Below are 13,595 nucleotides of genomic sequence, written 5' to 3'. Positions count from 1 at the left end.
CTGGACGCAGCCTGGATGTGCCTAACCTCATGTTCCTGGTTGACCTCTGAGGCCCCTCCCTCTGTGATGTAGAGCTCTGTGTAGATCTGGTTCAGGAGGGTTTGTTTTCCTTCTTTACTGATGCCCTCAGACACACAGCTGAACCTCTGCTTCAGGAGACTCTTCAGTTTGCTCTGACAAACGCCTGAAGGACTTTCTGAAACACAAAAACATTGTGATCGTCATCACTCGCCCTGACACAGTGAGCCTGACTGTGGACTTACTGCTGTGTAAACGCTCAGCCAGTGACTCCTGGTTCATCCTTCTCAGGAAATCCAGAGTTATCTTGAGAAAAGCCTCTCGGTTATTCTGATCTTCCTCCTCCTCCTCCTCTTTATCAAAGCATTCTGGGTCATTTGAGCACAGAACTTTTTGGAACCTCTTCAGTTCATCTTTGACAAATGTCACAAGTGTTTCCTCGAGCCGCTAAAATGAGAATAAACAGTCACAAAATCAAAGGACAAATCTGAGAGAAAAGAAGCGAGACACATTTGGTAAAGTGCAGACCTTAAATATGGCGTCCAGCTCAGTCTGAGTCAACTGTTCAAGTCCTGAATCGTGATGTTCTGTTTGACTGATGACACACAGTGAAATGAAGTTCATATTCAGTCAAAATCTTTATGTACCTGCTCCTCTGTAGGCCTGTATATGCTGTGCAGAATGTTGTAAATTCACATAAATAAATGCTGATTTGTACATAGGTTTGTGTCTCGGACAACACTAAAAAACAGATCCAATTTACTTTATTATAGATGATAGATTTTTTTGCTATTATTGATGCACATTGTAAGTTGGACTGTTTAAAGCCATCCTGTACATGTAGCGGTGTACGTTAACAGCAGGTGGCGCCCTCACTGGCTAAGTATTCCTGTCACAGAATAGCTGCGACTTCCTTTGTAAATGACAGATTTATTGTAGGATTTGGTGAGTGTGGTTTCTGTAAATGAACAATATAGTTATATATTAGAGTGCAGAAGTGCGCTGTACAAAGCAAATATACTATTATACACACTATTCAAATAATATACATCAGTATGTACTGACTTGTTCAATAGTATGGCATAATATACAGTATTATCGTTGCACTCATAAACATAAGATTGACTAAAAAACGAAATTACTGCAAAGTACTAAATAATATGCTACGCAGTCACTGAAAGAAATGCAGGCAAATTACACTGCACTACCATTATAAGCCACAAGATGGCGCTCTAAGACCACACATGGAAAAAGTGAGTTATCTCAGGAACTTCTAGCAAACGTCAGAGCCAACGGCGCCGAAGCACAAGAAATATTAACATTTCTGTCAATTGAAATAAAAGTGGAACTATGAACTTGACAGCTGAATAAACACTGTAAGTTTGATATATTTATAAATGTACTTCCAATCCCGAACATACGTCAGGCAGTAACTTAGGAAATATAAATTGAATTTACCGTTTTCTAAAGGAACAAGAACTTTACCATTACACTAAACATCGAGGTAAAGTAAGTCTACAGAGTTACCAAACGCAAAGAGGGTGAATGTAACCAAAATATAGACCGACATTATGTACTCACATCGTCATTAACGCACACGTACAGCCACATAAATGTCACGCTCGTAGCGCCATGTGGACGGCGCTCTACTTGTGTCCACTCGCGAACTATAAAGAATAAAGTTAATGCACGCAAATGCGTGGGTACGTCACTGCTGACGTAAAAGTCAAGCAGGGAGTTTTCCACACAACACCACTGATTCTTTAGGTCGGACGGGACATTGGTTGGCGGTGAAAGGATTTTCTTATTTTATAATATGATTTTTTTTTATTTATTATTATTATATTTTATGCAACTGTGAAGCACGTTGAGTTTCCTTGTGTGTGAATTGTGCTCTACAAATAAACTTGTCATTAATATGTGTCTGTCAGAATGTCACCTGAGCTGTTGCTGTATCTCATACAGGAGTGTGAGACAATCAGCACATATTAGTCCATCCTCTCCTCTTTAACTAGTTCTGTTGTGAACTATCCTCGGTTTAATATTTGTAACGTTGTGTTTGCTCAGGGAGTTGATGGACCCTGTTGAAAAGCTTGAAGCTTTAAAGTGTCAGTTTTCCCACATTCATTGTGGGAAAACTGATACTTTAAAAACTTTGCATTACATGATGATAAGTTGATTTCCTGACTGTATGTGTGAAATTGTGGAACTAAACTATATTAGAAATGTACCATTGGTATCTTTGTATTGTTGTATTGTAAGAATGTTTTGATTATTGTGACAATGAACTTTCTCTTGTGGATCAATAAATGTACGTATTTATTTGTCCAGGACTTCAGAACCAGAAACTCACCGAGGCTCAGCAGAAGGTTCATTATTGAAGGCAATAGGAGGATCCATGGAGCGGTCACTTCTGATGGACTCACGTCTGGGACCAGTGGGAGGTGATTTTGCCAATCTGTGATACATGGTACAATTAGTGAAAAAAAAAAGATTTATTTAGCATTTTTGATGGACTCACTTGAAATCAGAGGAAGAACGTTTATCATTGAAGGCAATAGGATGATACATGGAGTGGTCACTCTTCATGGACTCACATCTGGGACCAGTGGGAGGTGTTTTTGGCACACTATAATGCATGGTACAGTTAGTCAAATATATATTAAACAAATACACCTGAAAATAATTTTGATGGACTCACAAATCAGAGGAAGAACGTTTATTTTTGAAGGCCATAGGAAGACCCATGGAGCGGTCACTCTTGATGGACTCACATCTCGGCCCAGGACCCTCCTCCATCTTCCTCTTGAGGAAAGAAAATGAGTCAGGCCTGTGAATTAATAAACAAAACAAACATCTACCATAGTGTAACTTATATTATAACTTTTTTTTTTACCAATAATGTGATAATTTATGTGCAATAAAACACCAAAACGATGTAAGAGTTTTCTAAATTGGTGTTTCAAACATGTGCTAAGCCTAAACAAACAAGTGTCACAGGTTATTATTGTGACTGAATGTAATTTAGCACATTTCCAGTCTTTTAACCTCTTAACCCCCACCTGAATCAAGCACATTTTCTCCAGTGTGGCTTTACCCAAATCTAAAAGCTTCTTGAAAAAAGACTCATAATAGCAACAAAAACTTGGCAAAAACACGACAAAAAAAAGTAATGAGAAAAAGCAACAACAAAAGGAACAAAAACTGACAGAATCTTGATAAAAAAGTTGCGAAAAATGACAAAAAAATGACAAAAATGTGGCGACAATGTTACAACAAAGTTGGGATCTCTTTTGTAGGTCTTAGCTTTCAAATGAGGCGTGTTAACCTCTTAACTCCCGCCTGAACCGAGGCGTCATCAGATTCTTTTTTGCCATCATTTTCTGTTGGGATTTCAACTCATTTTTGTAACTTTTTTTTGGTCAAATTTTCATGAAATTTTTGTACTTTTTTTGTCCATTTTTTATCACATTTGTCACATTTTTTGTCACATTTTGGTCATTTTTTGTCAATTTCTTGTCAATTTCTTGTGACATTTTTGCAACTTTTTCATCAATTTTTCGTCACTTTTTTGTCACATTTCCATCACTGTTTTAGTCTCAGTTTTGTTGCTATTTTCACAGCTTTTGGGGTAAAGCCAAACTGGAGAAAAAGTGCTCGGTTCAGGCGGGGGTTAAGGGGTTAAGCTGTTGCTCTGCAGTCGAGAAGCTTTTAGATTTGGGCAAAGCCGAACTGGAGGACATGAGCTCGGTTAAGGCGGGGGGTAAGAGGTTAATGAGTAAAAATCTCATACTGGACCTTTTATTTATGAAGTTTTTCCACTGGACGATTTTCAGGAAAATGTGCGTTTGGTGATTTTTACATAAGTGGGAGACGTCGGCCTATCGTTTAGCAACTTCCTCATACAATATATTTATTTTCATATTTGTTTTCTCTAGTATTAAGTAATTTCTTGAACCACAGGCTTGATAAGCGTCATTAACGTCCTCGGTACTCGGTAGCTCAAATGAACAGAAGTTTACAGCTAACTTAACAAATGCACTTCTCTCGTAAAAATAGAAACATTTCACATGAAAACAGATACCAGTACTATTAAAATGAATGTATTACATTTCTGTAAATACCAGTGTTAATATTGTCGACTAAAATTTTTAGTCTTAATTTTAGTTAAAATGATGTTTTGTCGACTAAAATTGGACTAAAACTAAATGAAACGTTTTTCATGAGACTAAAACTATGACTAAAATGTCCAGATATTTTAGTCGACTAAAATAAGACTAAGTAGAAATGAAAAGGAGAGACTAAAATCATCCAAACTTCTATCGAAAGTCTGAAAGAGCCTCATGTCATTTACAATCACTGCCAAAGGAGCAGCTCTGAGCTCATGTGGAGCAGCTCCATGAAGCAGAGGGACAAGGTTAAATATGATTATAATGAATATTATCAATGCAAAGTCGACTACATTTGTCTTAATTTTAGTCGACTAAAACTAGACTAAAATTGAATTACATTTTACTCAAAAGACTAAGACTAAAACCAAATTAAAATATGTTGTCAAAATGAACACTGGTACCCACACAATACTTTGCAAAAACATCAGCAACATTTCTAATCATGGACAAGTTAACTTACCGAGTACTGAACAAGTGTCTGTCTTCAAAAACTTTCAGCTTTGTCTTACATCTTGTTCACATTTCCGTATTTTACACCAGAAATGTTGCGCAACAATGTGTGAAGACAGTGAAGAAAATGGCTCAGTATTTTAAAATGAATGTATTACATTTCTGTACACACCCACGCAGTACTTTGCAAAAACATTAGCAACATTTCTATCCATGGACAAGTTAACTTACCGAGTACTGAACAAGTGTCTGTCTTCAAATACTTTCAGTCATAAATCCTGTTCACACTTCTGCATTTTTCACCGGAAGTGGTGCACACTTGTGACGACAGTGAAGAGACTGGCTCAGTCATCGAGAGAGTGAACTATTTAAACTTTGGATGTTGTTTTTGATACACGTTTAACTTGGAAGGATCATATTGACAGGATTGAAGAGGAAAGTAAAAAGGTCGTTGATGTGATGAGATGTTTGGCAGGGAGAGATTGTGGAGATGCTCTGCTTTAAAACGGCTCTATCAGACCTTAATAAAGTCAGTGTTGGATTATGGGTGTGTGACATACGGATCAGCAGCAGCTCCTTCTTTGCTAAAAGGTTGGATGTAATACAGGCCTGAGCCTTGAGCGTGTGGAGCCGTTGAAACATCTCCAGTGAATGCATTACAGGTGGAGATGGAGGAAATGCCACGATTGAGGAGGAAGCAAATTCTGGTAAATTACTGAGTTCATTTGGAAAGTCATGGGGAGTCTCATCCCACAAAGCAAACACTGAGGGATTGCATTTATGGAAGGAGCCAAAGAGACCATTTTTGGAGAATTGGTTGGAACCAGTTGGCTCAGGATTACTGTGTCCATGATCTCCAGATTAGTGCAGTTTTAGTGTTTCCCAGAGGTACCTCCATGGCTGTTCGTGTGCCCAGGTGTAGACTGGTATCTGTTGGACTTAAAGAAGCCTCGTATATTGTTGCCTGGAAACCAGACTCACCGCAGTACCAGCGATATCCCTCTGTATAAAACCAAACAGAGGATCATTCTGGTCTCACCAGGCTCAGTATATTGTGAAGTCATAGCGTTTGTGTAGCTCTGTGAGGAGAGAGAACCAGGTTTATAATCAAAGAGTCGTGAGTTCAGGTCAGATGAAGGTCCATAATGATATAGTCCTTTGGTTTGACATCCACTGGGAAATGAAAACATGCCTATGACAAAAAAGTGACAAAAAGTGGTGAAAATGTAACAAAAATGTGATGAAGTTATACAAAAGTGGCACAAAAGTGTCAACAGTGCAGCAACAAGTTCCTTCTAGGTCAGATTTGTAGGCCTTAGCTTTCAAATGAGGTGTTAGTCTGGTCCATAGGCTGTAACATTGTAGATTTGGGTGAAGCTGAACTGGAGAAAATGCACTTGGTTAAAACACTTCGACAAAACGGCGACAGCGCAATAACACAAAGCGTCAAAAACTAGACGTGAATGAGGCTGAGAACACAGGAAAAACTGTGACAAAAAAGTGATACAAAAGCCACAAATATTAATAAAAACACAATAGTAATGTGACGACAACACAAGGAAAAGTCTTAGATCCTTGTTGTAGGTCTTAGCTTTCAAATGAGGCGTTAGACTGGCCTATAGGCTGTAAGCTTCAGCGCTCCAGAGCTGGGTTAAGGCGGGGTTTAAGAGGTTAATGACCTGGCTGGAGGATTCACTTATTGTACATGTTTTTAGTGCTCGGGTAAACCGGAGTACCTGGAGGAAACTTACGCAGACACGGGGAGAACATGCAAACTCCGCACAGAAAGGCCCCGTGTGTCACCTCTCGAAGTTTGACCCAGGCTGCAGTGATGAGACCACTCGAACAGGTTTTGTGGCTTTATATGAATCTCTGGAATCACACATAACCAGGACAGGTGGTTACAGGTGGTCTGATTCTCTCTTCTGCCCCGTTGTCACATCACACAGCAGTCAAAGGGGCCGGGCATGATCGTATAGTGATTTAAGTATTTACACAAAATTCAAACACAAACAACAATGAAACTGATATAACTGAAAATGACTAATATTACACTCCCCATTAATTACATACCTGGAATCACACATAACCAGGACAGGTGATTACAGGTGGTCTGATTCACTCTTCTGCCCCTAAACGCACCACACCAGATACAAGAGTATTATTTACAGAGTATTAACTGTACATTTTATCTATGGAGCTGTGGCAGTTACTCCCCTGACAAGCTGACAACGATTGACAACATCTAAACTTGACCAAATATAAATCCTCCAAAATTCAAACAATCACTTAAAACATAGATTTAGCAGTGTTATGTCACAGGTAAAACAAATTAAACTGATATAAAGTTGAGTAAAATTTCCGAAATGATCATAAAATCACAGAGCCAAACCAGTTACATACCGTTGTCACATCACACAGCAGACAAAGGGGAGGAGCAAAGGGCGTAGCCATGAAAACCACCTCTGCCAGGCAAAATACACTCAAAATAAAAAGGGGGTTAAAGCTGATTATGATTTTAATAATCGGATACATTTTGATGAAATTCAATAAAAAAACATTTCCTCGTTACACGTGCAGGAAACTAACCGCTGAGCCACCGTTTGGATATTTATGCACAGAGAAAGTCTAGAATCACTGCTCGAGTCTGTTACAATGGCTTTTATTGGGTTGTTTCATCATCATTGCAGCTTTTTTAACGCTTATTCAACAACAGTGTTTGAGGAAAAGACGATATTTGACATTGTATTTACAAGTCTAAGTATACTCGTACTCGTATTTGGGTCACGGCTCGTCGTCCCAGGGTGACTGTGGGTCCCGACGCCAAACCAGGCTGTTTATTCAATGAATGGACAAGAGAAAACAAGGTTAACACGGGGAACAGTGGAGAGGATATCACTATTATACTTCCTATTGGATTCTCATGTGGCCAGTGGTTTTCTTCTACCAATATATTCCTATGAGGGATTAGCAGTGTCGGCCCAGGACGTCATGTTGTCTCTGTGACTGTGACCGTTCATGTTCTCCTCATGTCAGAAGGGGACACCTCTCCTTACGGGGACAATAAAGTCTGTCTCTTCCAGACTGCTGTTGGAGAACGGGGGGGTCCTGCCTGAGCACATTCACGACCACACGGTGCGGGACAGGCCTGAGGTGACGCCCTGCACCTGCTGTAACCCTCAAAAATACTTCTCACACGTTCGGGACGGAGCCAACTTTGAGACTCAGGTCGGCTTCATCTGGATCAGAGAAACCCAACAAGAGACTGTGATGAACAAAGGTCTGAGATAATCAACCTGGAAGAGACAGAAAGTCAGACTGTGGTTATGTTTTACAGACATTGTTCTTTCATTGGACACTTTATCCTCACACATTTTTCCTGTTTCTGAGGTCATGTTCACACTTGTTGGTCTGGACTTGGTTTATCTACTTCAGTCACTGGTCTGGATCACGTTCACAGGGCGCAGTACCAACACTAGCCAGCAGGGGGCACTATGTCAACGTTTCATAGAAGCTCCATATGTGGATTGTTATTGAATCTGATCGCACAAATCTGATCCATTTGAGTTTGGCAGGAATAAATGAAGGATTGTTTTCTATGCTTGACACATGAGTTCTCCAACACAGTACTTTCATAATAGAGTAGCAGTAACTGTTAAAAGTAACTCTTCCCAACACCCCATAGGATCATCAACCCCACGAGAGCCCCTGAGGAGTGTGAGTTATTATCTTCACTTGTTGGTGCATGGTCTGCTTCATTTCTATGACTGCATGAAATATAATCAATAATGTCTGAAGTAAAAATGAAAACAACTTTGAACATTGATGCATAGCACAGATAAAATGTTCGAGGATCGATTTATTGTTTTATTGATTTGGGATTACAGCAGGAAATCATTTTTACAGTTTCCACAATATATGACAATAGTGTTTGTTTGTTTTTAGCCGTATCATTTACGATTTGACTGAAATTAACGTTTAAAACAACTGATCTGTTCAGTTTATGACGACTCTTAAGGATCCATTTTAATTTATAAACTTTATAATCTTACATTTCCTTTGTCGCCGCTACAATAAATGTACGTCACACTTGATGCTTTTGTGTCTTGAGTTCAGCTGAAGACAGGAGTTCAAATAAGTCTGACAGAACTGCAGTAGGATGCAAACCCAGCCACCAGAGTTTCTGTGAAAGTGGCACTGAAACTATAGATGCCACTCCATTTACCATCAGAGGACACCTCATAGAACCACAGTAATCCAGCATCAATATCCAAATACACTCTCACTCGCTGTGATGCAGAAGAGCGGCGTTGATACTCCTTTCCTCTGTGATGGAAAGAGTATTGCCCCTTAAACACTCTCAGAGTCCAGGATTCATCATTTTGCCCAAACACACATTCTTTACCGTCTCCTTTTCTCTTCAGTTTTTTATAACACACAGCAATGTCCACCCCCCCAGGGTCATCCTCTCCACAGCCGTCCCACTGCACCTCCCAGCGGCACCGTCTCCCCAGAGCAGTGGAGGTCAGGACCTGGAGCCAACAGTCGAACCTGTCCTGGTGATCTGGGTACGGCTGCTCCTCCTCCACATGACTCACTGTTCTCAGGTCCTCAGACAGACGGAGCGCTCTGTGAGCTGTGTTCACATCCAGGACCAGGTCACAGGAATCTGAGGCACAAACAAACACAGTGAAGCAAGTGGATGATAGTTGACACGTATCACTAGACCTGTTGAATGGCAGAAGTTCTGTGAACCACAAACTCACACTTTCTCAGACCTGGAGTTAAGTATTGGGCACCGGAAGGTTTCATCCTAAAACACAATGAAACATGGTCATTGCTCAAAGTCCAAAAGTGTATCCTGTACTACTACAGTTTATGTCACAGGTGAGGAATAAACACAGAACTGACAATACCAAGTATTTTGGCGACTTATGAGAAAAACAGCAACAGTTATTCAGATCATACTGCTGTTTATTTGGGAAACAGTCACTGATAGAGCAGAGCTCAAATCAAATCACAATTTGAATGTTTGAATTAAAGACTTTATCAAGTAGTAAAATATTCTTTGTAACAGCGGCTCAGATGGTAGAGCGGGTCGTCTTATACCTGGAAAGCTGAAAATTCAAATCCCATATTTATCACAGTTCATATTTTTGTGTGCATAGAAACTGAATTTTGATTTTAAAACAATTTGCCCTCATTGAAGTGAAGCTGAAGTGACAGAACCTCACGGGCTTCTCACCTGAGAGAGTCCAGGCAGAAGTGGGGCTGGTTTTGTAGAGCGCTCAGGAGCTCAGCGGAGGGTCCTGGATGGTTGTAGCTCATGTCTAACTCTCTCAGATTGGAGGAGGGAAAGCTCAGAGCTGAGACCAGTGCAGCTCCGCCCGTCTCAGAGACCAGACATCCAGACAGACTAAAACCACACACATTTGATTTACAAGACAATTCTTCCCTCTGAGACATTTCTGGGTCAAAGCAGGAACTGAACTGTCAAACTGTGACCAGGAGAGAGTTCGATTTCAGTGGCATCGAGGCACTGCTTAAAACCTGAAAGTCACAGGATCAGACTCACCTGAGGGTCTGCAGTCTGCAGGGGGCGCTCTTCAGTCCAGAACACAGCAGCTCTACTCCTGAGTCCTGGAGGTCGTTGTTACTGAGATCCAGGATAGTTAGACTTGTTGAACTGAGGACCGTGGACAGAGGACCACAGCACTTCTCTGACAGGAAACAGTGCCTTAATCTGGAGAGACAGTGTCACATCAGCCTCTTAAATTCTGACTGGAAAAATCACTAATAACAGTTTGTAAAATTTTAATAGAACAAACCACAGAGGATTATTTCAGGTATGTCGGCTCTAATGATCTATCAGACTGACACCTCACACCATTTACTGTATATTTAGTAAAAAACAAAACAAAAAACAATCCATGCCCTTTTGTTCTTCTTCATATTACGTGAATATGTTTAAGGTTGACAAACTTTCTGGATGTTCGTTCAAAGACATGACATTACATTAAACTTTCTTGTCTTTGTTTCCTGAAATTTGTCAAACAGATTTAGAAACTAAACAGCCGCAAAAACCATCTTAATTCTGTACAAACTAACTCTGTCCTCACCTGAGTGTCTCCAGTCTGCAGGGGGCGCTCTTCATTCCCTCACACAGCAGCTCCACTCCTGAGTCCTGGAGTTTGTTATAACTGAGATCCAGGTACCTCAGACTGGAGGACTCTGAGCAAAGCACTGAGGCCAGAGGACCACAGCAGCTCTGGGGCAGAAAACAACGAACCAATCTGGAGAAACACAAGGACATAAACACAGGCGGTAACAGGCCTTTAAAGAGGCACCTTTAGTCAGTGAGTGGGAATAATAATAATAATAATAATAATAATAATAATAATAATAATAATAATAATAATAATAATAATAATAATAATAATAGTGAGCAGTTTGTTTGCTTTATCATCACTGATCTGTTACATCTGGGTAAAAGTTTACAGGTCTATGTTTATGGATAAAGGACATTATTCAAAAACATGGACATGATGTTGATCAGTATAAAGGACTTTCTGTAACAGTGGTGCAGTGGTTAGCACTTATGCCTCAGAGCTAGAAAGTCCCAGGTTAAATTCCTGGGCGGGGCTTTCTGTGTGGAGTTTACATGTTTCCTCCAAACCTCCAGAATGGAGCTACATATGGCCTGATGTGATGTAATGTTTGATTAATACTTTGTTGTGTTCTTACTTCAGGGTTTCCAGTCTGCAGGTGGAGCTCTTCAGTGCAGAACACAGCTGCTCCACTCCTGAGTCCTCCAGGTCGTTGAAAGTGAGATCCAAGAGCCTCAGACTGGAGGACTCCAGGACAGAGGACAGAGGACCACAGCCGGTCTGGGACACGTAACACCGTCTCAGACTGAAGAAAAAAATAATCAGGCTCCAGATTGTGGGAGTTTTCAGCATCAGAACATACAGTAGTTGCATCACTTTAGATGTAGGGCTGGGTATCGTTAAACAACACTAGTATGATATCGAGAAAATAAAAGTATCGAAAACAGATACTGAAAAAATTATATCTTTAGATCAAGTTGTGACGCCTGTTTGTCCAGAGACGACATTAAAGGAAGTGACTTGTTTCAACTCAAATAAATACATTTTTTATGAATTAAATGATCATTATTGTTCTGTTTTCTGGTTCTAAATGACCAATATTTTAGTATCGTTTTTGACAAAGTATTGTTCAGGTATCAGTATCGTAAACCTAGTATTGTTAAAGTACTGGTATTGAAAACAAATAAAAATGGGTACCCAGCACCATTTAGATGAGCCCGAAATCTTATAATGTGATGATGTTTTACTTGGAGTCAGTTTTTCTTATTGATTTCATTACATTTTCATGACAAAATCCACAAAATGTATTAAATAATATTGGCCTTTGGAATAAAACCCAGAAATACTTCAATATTTAATGTCTTTGTGTAGTAAGTACAGTATTTATTAAATACTGTATATTTTCTATGACCAGACACTTTACATAATAATTACTGAATTTCAGGTAATATTAATTTAGTATAATAATACACAGTGTAGTGTTAATACAGCAGGGACATTACATTAGTTGTGGAAAGTGAATTAAACTGTTTTATATTTAAATCTCAGGTAATTGTGAAAGAAAAATGAAGCTGAAAAAAACCCTGAGACGTTTCAGAATAAATAAACGAGCAGCAAAAAGCAAAATCCAATTTCCAGACCAGGGAACGTCAGGGCTGAAGATGCCCCTGGATAAGACGTCAAATGTCTCCAATTCAAAGCAACTCAGTCCAAATGACTCATATTTGAAAATGTTTCTAAAATGGAGCACAAATAGATGACATAAAGTTTACACAGAAATAAGATATAGAAATATTTGGAGTCTGTTTTTCATAATTCTTCTCATGTGCACTTACATTATGTTAATAGAGATGCTAAATGACAATTTCTAAGTCTGTGAGTAAAACAGAAAATCCTCTGAAGGTTCTGTATATTATTTGCTGCTTCAGTAGATAGTCCTGTATCTAACACAAACATGGTTTTAAAAAGGCAAATCAATCTATGTTTTCCTCACCTGAGAGTTTCCAGTCTGCAGTTGACACTCATCAGTCCAGAGCAGAGCACCTCCACTCCCGAGTCACAAAGGTCATTGTCACTGAGATCCAGGTTCCTCAGACTGGAGAACTCTGAGCCGAGGACTGAGGCCAGTTGGCCCCAGGAGCTCTCGGACAGAGAACAGTCACTCAAACTGAAATACAGGACATTATAATAACTACATTAACTGAAGTCTGTATCAATACAGCCTTAAAACATAATAATACAGACCATACTTGATTAGTATTTCATAATTACAGTCACGGTCTCTGAATTTTATTCATGATTATGGAACTTATCTGTTGCTTCCACACTTTTCCATCTTCCTGCTTCAAAACAGAACTGAGGTGGAGCCATAAAGACTTTTCAAAAAATAAACTCTTATATTGGTGGTTCTCAAATTGTATCCCCAGTGGTTTTCAACTCTACAGCTCCAGTGATTAGTTTAATTATTATTACAGGCACCAGAACACAGGGCCACCACAGCTCACCTGGACATCATGAATGTAAATATAGCCTCACACTGAAAACCTGAACGTTTCCACCTCCTATTGAGTCGGCCAATACACTGATAAAAGTCTTAAAAACAAAGGAAAACTCTTTGCCGTTCTACAGGTGTTTAGGTTTTAAAGTTATACATGCAAGTATATTGCAAGTATTTGATTCTGTAAAAGTGTGTAATTGCTTATTTGACAGATATCAGTGGGTTTGTTTACAGATCAAATGAAACATGTTTAACATTTATGTAAAAACCCTGATTCTTGTGGGTCTCACCTGGTTCATTTTTGTTTGATTGATCAAAAAACATCCCCTTATAATGGACTATTAAGTGATA

At 39.4% G+C, this 13,595-nt stretch overlaps 1 protein-coding gene across 1 annotated transcript in view; it reads right to left on the bottom strand.

Moving 5' to 3' along the window:
* LOC306968079 (NACHT, LRR and PYD domains-containing protein 5-like) overlaps positions 1-13,595 on the bottom strand; it is a 429,270-nt gene that overhangs the window by 375,856 nt on the left and 39,819 nt on the right. The window contains exons 8-9 of the mRNA XM_079563345.1: positions 12,741-12,914; positions 11,385-11,552 (exon numbers count right to left, since the gene is read on the bottom strand). Of these exons, the coding sequence (XP_079419471.1) occupies positions 11,385-11,552; positions 12,741-12,914 (342 nt within the window). The remainder of the gene's footprint in view (positions 1-11,384; positions 11,553-12,740; positions 12,915-13,595) is intronic.

Source organism: Gobius niger (genome assembly GCF_951799975.1).
Source record: "Gobius niger genome assembly, chromosome: 9".
NCBI lineage: Eukaryota > Metazoa > Chordata > Actinopteri > Gobiiformes > Gobiidae > Gobius > Gobius niger.
This window is presented reverse-complemented; position numbering and strand designations above follow the sequence as displayed.